This window comes from Panthera pardus, unplaced genomic scaffold, assembly GCF_024362965.1.
Source record: "Panthera pardus isolate Hobbes unplaced genomic scaffold, ASM2436296v1 HiC_scaffold_12, whole genome shotgun sequence".
In the NCBI taxonomy this organism is placed as follows: Eukaryota; Metazoa; Chordata; class Mammalia; order Carnivora; family Felidae; genus Panthera; species Panthera pardus.
In genome coordinates, this window is record NW_026526677.1 from 51,418,554 (window position 1) to 51,429,957 (window position 11,404).

Below are 11,404 nucleotides of genomic sequence, written 5' to 3' on the forward strand. Positions count from 1 at the left end.
ATAAGAAATGAAGTTGAGGGAGTAAGATGATGTCCATGCTTTGTGACAAAATTTTCCCAAGGTGATTAGGGCTTCATCCAAAGACTCTAATGCATGTCTGAACATTTTTTATAGTGTTTCTGAAACAGACATTTGACCACATGTTTCTTACTAAAGGCAGTAACCATACCTGACTTCTTCATTATTGTTTGCTTAATATTTAGCGAAGTGCCTGCAAATATGTGCTTGCATTTTTCTACAAGCCATATTTAAAATACTGACCTTCTGCATCATACTTCACCTATATGACCTGAGATTTCCATTTTAATTAATTAGGATGGCACATTCATCTTGCAGTTTGTTGTAGGGAAGTATACCACATTTCCAACAAAAGTTGGAATAAATAATAAAGGTGACTCACTGGATAAAAAAGAATAGCTATTTATTCTTCCCCTTCAGTGGTCCCTGGGAGTTTTAATTCTCCCCATTTCCTACTCTACAGTCTGCCAGTAGCCAGTGGATGACTGAAATGGGAGTACAAAAGCCTACTTCTTTGGCATGAAGCAGAACAAACTAAGCTTTATTTATTCCCTGGAGTTCCCTGCGGGAACTGCTGAGTCTGGAATTGCACCCAAAATTATATTTTTGCTCAGCTTCTTCTCCATTCCTACTCTACTACATTTAATGGTTTCTCCTTAATAATTCACTTGCACTTGAGTCCTTGGCTCCATATCTGGTTCTGGGATAACCCAATGAAATGAACTGATCCTGAGGCAAGATCAATTACTGTAAGTTTGGAGAAGATGTTTCTAAAAGGTGAGAAGAGATTCATAGCAGGGATATGAAGGAAAAGGTTTAACCTTTCTGGGAATAAAACCTCTTTCATGCCTCTTTAATGGATCTTCTCCAGACTTTCAGAATATCTATACTTTATTGCAGGAACTTGAGCACTGTATTTCTTCACATGCAATCCACCATCAAATCCTATCAATTCTTCCTCCAAAAATTATTTAGAATTAATTTGTATTGATACTACTCTATTCCAAGTCACCACCACTTCTCAACTGGATTACCCATTCGTTTGTTCATCTTCATACACTATTGAAAAACTATAGAATAATTTCATTGTAATGTAAAGTTTGCATTGGGCAAAGCAAACCAAAATATAACCTTCAACGCTGAATGTCACAAGGCCTTGCCATCAGGAGCTCTCTTACCTGTTTTAAAGAAAATTTTAGAAGTATGACTATAATTGAAGCTCCTTTCACAAAGAGAAGCATCTCTTGTTTTGTGCAGTTTCTGACTTCTGGAAAGTGGCACTGATTCCCATGACCATATAAGAAGCTGCCCCACTGGTTCAGAGCATCATATCAACTGCATTATCTCAGTACCAAATACTCTTTTACTAAATAAACCATCATTGACATTTTCATTCTATTGTTATAATGCTTGTTAAATATCTACTGTGGCAACCTTCAACATCACTGAACTGCATATCTGAGCAGTCTATGTTGTCTCTCCAGGTACCAGCTGTTGTTTCTGTTAATGCTCTGGCTTCAAACTTGCATATATTTTGAGTGGTATTCCCTAGCCCTATTTTTCCATAGTATTTTAAAAGCAGAGTTTTCCAGAACATATGGTTTTCAGGAATTCTCATGTCATGTTAAAACAAAAATAATTGTGCAGCTTTAATTTTTAAAGACTTACAGGTACACTGGGAAAAGACAAACATGTAAAAACCAGTACAGCATAGTATATGCAAAATTTAACTTATCTTTTGATAAAATTGGAATAGATGCATATAGCAGAGAATAATTTATGCTGCTTGAGGGATCACACCAGGGCCTTGAAAGATGAGATGGATCCGGCTAATGTACAGATGGAAAGAACTTTTCAAACAGAGAAAATGGAGTACCGGACATCACCAGCTGCTAATCATCTAAACTACTAACACAGAAGTATGAATGAAATTCACTATATTCTCTAATTTACTCAATCATTTCTTCCATAATCTTCAAAATTTATTTCCTTCAAATTAAAATTTTAGTTATTTTTTACCTATTATGTAAACAAAATTTCAAATGTTTGATGACAAATGTTATTGATGGGACAATAGGGAAAGAAGAACCCTTGTAAATTTCTGGTGGGAAGGTAAAATGGTATAATCAACTTGGAGGGAAATTTGCCAATATATAACAACATGGTACATGTATTCACCCTTTGCCCAATTTCTAGATTTCCATCTGTCAGATACACTGGTAAAAATATGAAAATGCTTGTGTATAAAGCTATTTTTTACAGCATGATTTATAATTGTAAAAGACTCATTAAATAAACTATGGTATATCTAAAAAATAGAGTACTATGAAATCATAAGAAGAATGAGAAATATTTTTGTGGTTAAGGAAGAGCTATGTTGCAGTTAGCTAGATCCATTTTAAACTTTGATGAAAACAGTATCACAATAGAAATTTATACTACTACTTCAACAAGGCTTAAGAACCTGAGTATGGGATAGAAAGCCTGTGAAAGCTCAGCTCATTCTTCCTGGGAAAACAGTAAGGACTAAAATGATTGTGGGGTTATAAAGGTGTAAGTATGGGCATTATCAATCCATGTTTCTATATTTATATCACATACCAGTGAGATTAGAGGAACTAACATGCTTCAAGGGCATGCAAACTGAAATAAGACAGTGATGACAGTTATGCATTGGTAAGGATTACAGGGTTTTCTCTCTGATGAATGGAGTCAGATCTGCCCGATGGAAAAGAAAGTGAGATGATGATTTTTCACTGGTCTTGTCCTCTGTTATTATGTATCCCCACAATAGGATTATAAGCAGTTTCATGCTGTTCACAATGTGGACATAGTAATGTGAATATCTGGAATTATATGGCACAGAATTATTGAAACACCAATAAGAAAAAATAACGTAAGCCTACAATGAACAGAGGAGTTTTCCAGGAGGTAGAAACAGGGCCAACCTACTTCTCTGCTCTTTTCCCTCTTCTGAGCTTCCCAATAGTCATTTCAGCAGCTGGGTTTCATCCCAACAGAGATGGCAAGGGAGGCAGAGGAATCCCAAATATGAAACTGATTGCTCCACATTGAGTACACTTTACTCTCATTTCTTAATGTCTATGGGATGCAAATTCTAAGGCCTAAAGCCTTGCGGAAAGTCCGGCCAAGGGCATTCTTCACCTCATTATTTCTCAGGCTATAGATGATGGGGTTCAACATGGGAGTCACAACAGTGTAGGACAATGACAGCAGCTTTTTGCTCTCAGGCGAATTATTGGATTTAGGCCGGAAGTAGGTGAGGCTTGAAGATACATAGAAAAGGGAGACAACAAGGAGGTGGGAGGAGCAGGTAGAGAAGGCTTTATGCTTCCCTTTAGCTGATGGAATCTTAAGGATGGCAGCAGCAATGCGAATGTAGGAACACAGGATCAGCAAGCAGGGTATCATGACGACCAGCACAGTTCCAACAATCGCATAGATCTCAAACATTGCTGTGTCTGCACACACCAGTCTCAGCACAGGTGGGCTGTCACAGAAGAAGTGGTTCACCTTGTTGGTGCCACAGAATGGAAAGCTGAAGAGCCAAGTGGTCTGCACAGTAGCTACGGGAAAGCCTGGAAACCAGGAGGCAACAGCCAATTTGGCACGTGTCCTCTGGTTCATGATGACTGGGTAGTGCAAGGGATTGCAGATGGCTACATAGCGGTCATATGCCATGGTGGCCAGGAGGACGCATTCAGCAGCTCCAAAGAAGAACAAGAAATACATCTGCATGGCACAGCCAAGGAAGGAGATGGTTGTGTCCCAGGCAAGCAGGGTCCCCAGCATCTTGGGCACGATGACTAGGTTGAAGCCAATCTCCAAGAGGGACAAGTTCCTGAGAAAGAAGTACATGGGGCTGTGCAGCATGGGGTCAGTCAAGGTAACAAGAATGATGAGGCTGTTTCCCAATAGTGTGACCAGGTAGATGATTAGAAATATCAGGAAGAGTAGTGACTGTATTTCAGTAGGTAGGGAAGAGAAGCTCATGAGGATAAACTCCCCAACTCTTGTCCGGTTTCCTTCAGCCATCAATACAGAAATGAATCTCCAGCTTCAGTCATGGAGAGAGATTCTTGATTGGAGGAATCAGAATCTTGGTTTGTTTATCAGACTCCTTTTTAGTGTCAGGAAAAGAGGCTGGGTCGGGATCTCAGTTGGAAAAGAAAGGGCCTTGAGCTGTCTAAGAATAAGACACAAGGAAGAATGGCCAGAGCTTAAGTTCTGAGATGGGCCTGGGCCAGCTTCTGGAAGAGTTGATATTTCCTTATTTGTACATTAACATGTACAGAATGGTCATACCAAATCAGAACCATAAGTCCCTGAAGGAGCCATCAAGGGGCACATTTTGGAAGAAATTATATTCCTGAAAACACCCCAACTTTTGAGATACAAGCCCAAAGTTCATGATTTCATTAAAAACACATACATGTGAATTTATAAAAACTTTAGAAATATATTTAAAATGCAGAATTTATATATTCAATGCAGAATACTGCATCTAATAAGTTTTCTACTCTTCATGAATCTTTCTTGCTGGCTGTAATTTGGGAGGTGAGTGAGGAGCATGTATTGAGGACAATTAACACATGCCTGTGTTTTGTCCTTTTATATATGCATTTTATAGGGGAGGCAACTTATCCCAGAGAAGTTAAGGAATAGCAGTGAAAGTGGTAGGTCTCGAACCCAAACCACATCTGTTGAATTCCAGAGTTCTCAGACTTCCACTGGACTGTGATTCATTGCACTATTCTACCTTGATCTGAAGACTAACTCATTAATGCTTAAGAAAATAAAATGGGAATTTCTGCAAAATCACATTTTGTATGATTTCTTTCTAATTTTCAACTTATTATCATATTCCCTTCTTTTCTCATTATTTTGGTAATCTAGAACATTGAATTCTAATGGAGGAATTATGAGATGAAGTTGGAAAATAAGTAATAAAGGAATTGGATGTGGTTAGGAAACTATTATACAAAAAATACAAGCTTAAAAACAGAAATAAAAACATTATTAAGAGCACTAGAAACCAGAATTGAAACAAAGTAAAAGAGAAACAAGCTTGTGGTCCTTGTTTTGAATATGTTACATCAATAGACTTTTATTGTATGCTAAGGAATTTGGACCTTATTCTATAGATAAAGAGAGCCGCCTGAATATATGAAGCATGGGAGTGACATTGTTATATATGCCACATAGAACACATAGAAACATCACTCTGACATTGAAAATGAATGATATAAGGTGAATTAGGGGAGGGATGAAATCTGTATACCTGGGATCAAGAAAATCAGGTGGTATACTCATCCTCCAATTTCATATACAATCCATTTTTAAGCAATAGACAAACTACTGAAGCTCAATATTAGTCAGGTAATAGTGAGTAATTTGAATTTGAAGGTTGTATTTAAAACTCCAAAACATCCATGAAGGAAGAGAAAGTCATTCTTGCCAAAGAATAATGATCAGACTGATCTAAGATTTCTCTGAAGCACTAAAAATTAAATGAAGCAATGTCTACAGTTTTGAGATCAACTTCAGAAAAACCAAATACAAGTTTCAAAAATTAATAATAATAAAAAGATCATTGATGCCACAAACAAAGAATCTTAATTAGAGACTCCTACTGTCATTCAGTACAACCCAGCCCTGTGCTTTTCAGAATAAGTAGAGAAAGTCATGAGAGGTATGAAGACACAATTCAAATTAGTGGAATAAATTCGAGACATGAGAACAGTTGTTCCCTTTCTCAAGAAAGAGTCTGAACGAAACTAAAGACATGTTGATTGTTTTCAATATGTACTCTCAACAAAGCCCCATAAAATATTGAATATTGAATAAGCAGTAATTAAAAATAACAGCCTTAGGTCAGAAAAGACCATGGTGGTTGGGGCAGAGTGGGGATGAGAATGGCAAACCATGATTATCAAATTAAAAGGTTGTGGAGTGTAGTGCTAGAAACTTAAGAAAACTGAAGTGATGAATTAGAATATAAGTTTGAGAAATCATGCCCACATCACTGAGAAAAATTTTGAAAATATGAAAATAATGAGAGTAATAATAAAGGAAAATACAGGAAATACAATCAACTTGCCAGGCATTTCAGAATGGCATGACAAAAAGGAAAGAGAGACAATACTCAGAGAAGTACCAGGGGAAGAATAAATATCTCTGAGCTAAAGGAAGGCATGACTTTGAACTGAAAGAACCCCTAAGCACAAAACAAAATAAATTTTAAAAGATTTACACAAACATTTCTTTATATTAGTGAAAGTTTTTTTTTTTTTTAATTTGAAGATAGGGGAAAATTCTGTTAAGTAACTGACTAGAAAATGATAAAAATAAAGCAAAATGAATTTTAAAGACCCCTATAAATCACAACCAAACAAAAACGTTAGCACAACTGCAAAGGAAAAAAATAAATCAGAGAACTCTTTCTAGGAAGAGAGGGGAGATATATTTTTCCTTATTCTTTCCACTAAGTGTCACTAAAACCCCTAGACGTTATATGTGAAAGAAACAAAAGAAGATTCTGAAAGATGGAGAGAAGTTGGACCAGCTAGATATCTCAGAACCCAAGGAAGGTCATGGTAGTTAAGTTCCCCAGGGTTTCATTTTTCCTCTATAACCCAAACTACTTTCTCAATACAATCTGGGTATCTATGTAGAAATAATAGACAACACTACACTTACAAGTAAAACATTAGAGCAGAGATTCTTAAATTTGGAGGATGACGCAACCTTTTGAGATTCTGACAAAAACTATGGAATCTCTGTCCTTCAAAAAATATATAATATTGAATGTATTTTGGAGGAAGCCTCAGATCTCCCGAAGTCCTTCTGAAGATTCCCAGCTTGGTTTCACAATAAGTTTTGGAATTTGGGCCAATGCAATAAGACTGGGAAAGTAAATAAGAAATAAATATTGGAAAGAAAAAGATAACATTATTATAGAGGAAGATGAAAAACTATCAATATTAAAAATTCAGTGGTTGACTAGTCATAGTACTAATATATCAAATAAGTGGTTTTCCAGTATTCATGAAAACAAATGCTAACTAAAAAAAAGTTTCAGTGTATCATTAAAATTCAAAGTACATTAGAATAAGCATTTTAAAAAAAGACATGCTCTTATGGAATGTAATGAACTGATATAATTGGAAAAATGTCTTGGACAAATTGAATGCCATATTGTCTTTATGAAGAAACAAGTAGTATTATAAAGATGTCAATCACCAACAAATTAATAGTAAATTTAATGTGGTTCCAAAAACATTAAGTAGAGCAAGAATATATATACCATTAGATATTAAAACACATGTTAATACTATCTCACAATATTTTGTTGTATTCTCTCATAATTTTAAAATACTTTAATATGTTTACTTGTGCATGCTTCGAAGAATTGTACGTTAGGCAAATAATTGAAACAAAATTAATCCTAGGAGCAGTGCATATATAAAAGGAATTCAGTAAACAGCTCTGGGGCAACTTGAGGGGAAAATAAATGTTACATTCTCACCTTAAACAATACAACAAAATACATCCAGTATGGATGATTTAAATGTAAATACAAAGTCATAGTTGAATTTGAAAAAAAATGTATGTTAATATTTACTTTAGCTTTCTGAAGGTCTTTCTCAGCATAAACTCTTAAACAGAATCTAAAAAAGGTAAGATCCACTGATTTGAAAATATAAAATTAAATGTTTGAACATTAAAAGCCTAACTGAGAAATTAAAGACAAATACCAAATGAAGACAATATCTAGAAGATAAATTTCAAGAGATTGTTGCAGATTATCTAAGAGAAAATTAAGTAAAGTTATAATCATTCAATTCACATCACCAGAAATCAAATGCCAAAAAACCCGTAAAGAAGGTTCAAAGTCATCAGAAATCAAATACAATTAAAAAAGAAGAGATTATTTTCCTTAAATATTTAAAATATTATATATTTATTTTGGGTAAAAGTGAAAGGATATAAACATTTGAACACTGTAGGTCCAGATGATAAGCAGATTTCACTGTATGTTTATAGTCTCTTTGAACTGGCAATTCCATGTCTACAATTTTAGATTAAGATTATGTGCAAATTTTATCTGTCACAATGCTCCTCTCAGTTTTATTTACAATAGAGAACTTAAAACAAAGAAACAGTAAAGAGTATTCTAGATATATAAAAATAGATCAGTGAAATAAATTGTATTACATCTATACTACAGAATGCTATGAAGTAATTTAAAAGTATGTTATAAGAATATCAAATGGCATGTGAAAATATTCAATATGTTTTGCTAAGTTGATAAATTAGGCTACAAAATAGCATACTCAATGTAAGACATTTATTTCAAAATGTATATATATATATATATATACACACACATACATAATACAAATATACATGCATATATATCCATATAGAAACCTTCAGTTCTATTCCTTTGTTAATATGTTAGTGGTGCAATTACAAGTGCTTTAAATTTCTTCTTTGTATTTTATATTTTTTATCCTATCTACAGTGAAATATATTGGTTTTTATTTAAGAACATTTGAATATAATAAAGAATAAAATACATATAACACAAAACAACCCATAAAAAAGGGAAAGATGAAAAATGGGAAAATATTTGCAATAACAGCAACAAATAATAAAAAGCATTTGTCTAATTGATAAATAATTAGCCATATAAGTAAATTTTTAAAAGACATGATCTCCCCAAAAGAGAAATAGAAGACACAAAAATTTATTTCACCAAAAAGTGCCAATGGCCAGTAAGCATATAAAAATTGCTCTATTTTGCTAGTAATAAAATTGAAAATTAACATATAAATTAAATTTCTTCATCATCTTTGAAATATTTAAAAATATGATATTCAGTGCTAGTCAGGGGTGGTGTAGTAAGCCATATCTTATTTTGTTTAGGGCTTTATAATTAGTATAATCTCTTTAAAAATCAATTTGGCATACTTGTGTGAGGATCCTTTACTGCTCATACACTTTGATGCAAGAACTCCTCTGGTAGAAGAGATGGAGGCAACGATTTTACATGTAAGTTTGTGCAGGGCCAACCATCATGAAAAAATAAGATGCTAACACTGCACACATATGATAAATTTCTAATTTTGGAAATATATTCTTGTAGAAAGGCTGAAAGGGTACATGCAAAATTAAAAACTGGTCTACTTCAAGTGGTAAAAGTGGGGATTTATTTTATTTTTATTTTCCTGGATTTCTAAATCTTCTACAGTGAGCTAGCTACATTTGCTATATAATAGCAATAAAAATATTACAAGTGAAAGTGTTGATAATCATACTCATGATGAAGCTGGAAATACCGACTGAATATATAAGAGATTTATGCTTTGTGCTTTATATTCATTCTCTCATTTTCTTCTTACAGCTATGATTTCAAGGCCATCATTATCGTTCCTATTTATTTATTTATTTATTTATCTATTACTTATTGTCAATTTGGCTAACATACAGTGTGTAAAATGTGCTCTTGGTTTTGGGGGTAGATTCCCGTGATTCACTGCTTACACACAACACCCAGTGCTCATCCCTACAAATGCCCTTTTCAATGCCCATCACCCATTGTCCCCTCTCCCCCACACCCCAGCCACCCTCAGTTTATTCTCTGTATTTAAGAGTCTCTTATGGTTTGCCTCGCTCCCTCTCTGTTTGTAACTATTTTTCCCCTTCCCTTCCCCCCATGATCTTCTGTTAAATTTCTCAAGATCCACATATGAGTGAAAACATACTAGTCATCTTCTCTCTTTCCTATATCTTTAAAAATATTTCAGTTATTCAGATATTATAATTGCCTATTTGCATCTTGATCTGTAAACTCCTTCAGAAAATTAACTGCCTCGGTCATCATTACAGGAGGAAGCCCAGGGATTAGCCAGATACGTGATTTGAGATGACTGGATGAATGAAAATACGAATTTGACAAAGTTTATTCTCTCTGGAGTTTCCATTCATCATTGAAATTCCTACTTTTCTCAGTGACTGCCCTCCCTTTAGTCAGAACTCCACTTTCATTAGAACCTCCATTTCAGGACAAAGTATAATGTTTGGTGCTGGTGAGGAGGATTGGGAAGGAAGAGGGAGAAGAGATGAAAGGGCCCACTGGGTTCCCACAGAACTTCTGGAAACTCCCAGGGAAGAAGAGATGGCACCCTGGCCTAAGACTGAGAGACATCACACAATCTGGTGGTCACGGCTGGCCCACAGGCTCCTTCCAAGTCCCTCCAGAACTTCTGCAGGATCATCCTTCTGCTAATCATTAGCCTGACTACCCCAGGAGTAGAAGCCCACTCTTCAAGGCCTTTTGCACCCATAAAATTTCCCTAAAGAAGTAGCATGCTCTGATGTGCTCTGCCTCATGAATGTCCCACTGAGGCAAGTCTTCCCCAAGTAATCAGAGGAAAGTCAAACTTGGAGGAAGTTTATGTCCTGTGGAGGCTGCAAGACTGGGTCAGAAAGCTTTAGAGGATAGAACTGGGAAAAAAACTAGTAATCTCAATCTTTTTGTGGTCTCATATCTCACTTATGACATAGAAAGAGAGGAACTTATGAGATCTTCCCAGTGTGGACACAAGAATAAAATGAGGTGTCCCTCCAAATCCTGCCAAACCTGGCCCAGTTGAGCACCTGAACTTGGAGAAGAGTCCCGGGCTAATCTGACCATTGGTAGAAGCCTTACCTGTGCCTAATAGGGATATCTGCCTTGTTCAGCTCTGCCTGATACCCATGCTTGCTTCATGCCTGCCCTTGAGTATTGGAAGAACTCTGGGTCTGATGTCAGAAGAGCCAAAAGAGGCAGCAGGGAAGTCTTATTTTCTATTCTGGATGAGCCATTACTGTCTGGACTCAAAGTCAGGTCCCTGCTGCCTTCAGGCATGAGTGAGCATATCTGTGAGCAAACATGGGTTGGCCATGCATTCAGTCCTGACAGGAGAGTTATTCCCAGCTATGTCTCTTTTATACTCAGGACCAGGTGAAGGGCTGGCACTTGCATATTCCCCCCAGGAATTATTGGGCTCACCTTAGCTGCTCTTTCTACCCTCCCACAAGGGTGCCTGACCTTTCTTAAATCTATTGTCCTTTGAGACCATGATGAATTTCAGATGCCTACAGGAAAACTTTCAAGAAAACAAAACAAAACAAAACAAACACACAAAAGCATCCTGGCTAGGGGACGTAGGATTTTGTAGAATAAAGCACTAAATTTGAAGTCAGAGTAATTTAAATTTAATCCTAGCACTAGATCTCTCCTGTTTGTTATACTCAGCAATTTTTATTTTTAAAGATTTTATTTTTATCAATCTTTACACCCAACTGTGAGGCTCAA

The 11,404-nt window shown here is 35.7% G+C and overlaps 1 protein-coding gene across 1 annotated transcript; it reads right to left on the reverse strand.

Annotated features, from left to right (window-relative positions):
• Nucleotides 1–3,120: 3,120 nt before the first annotated feature.
• LOC109271332 (olfactory receptor 10A2) lies at nt 3,121–4,179 on the reverse strand. Its single transcript, XM_019456660.2, has one exon. It carries the CDS (start codon nt 4,072–4,074, stop codon nt 3,121–3,123), a length of 954 nt encoding a protein of 317 aa, XP_019312205.2. The 5' UTR covers nt 4,075–4,179.
• Between the last annotated feature and the right edge of the window lie 7,225 nt (nt 4,180–11,404).

Bases quoted from the DNA above. Each gene is read 5' to 3' on its own strand.
- LOC109271332 (XM_019456660.2), bottom strand. From the start codon at position 4,074: ATGGCTGAAGGAAACCGGACAAGAGTTGGGGAGTTTATCCTCATGAGC.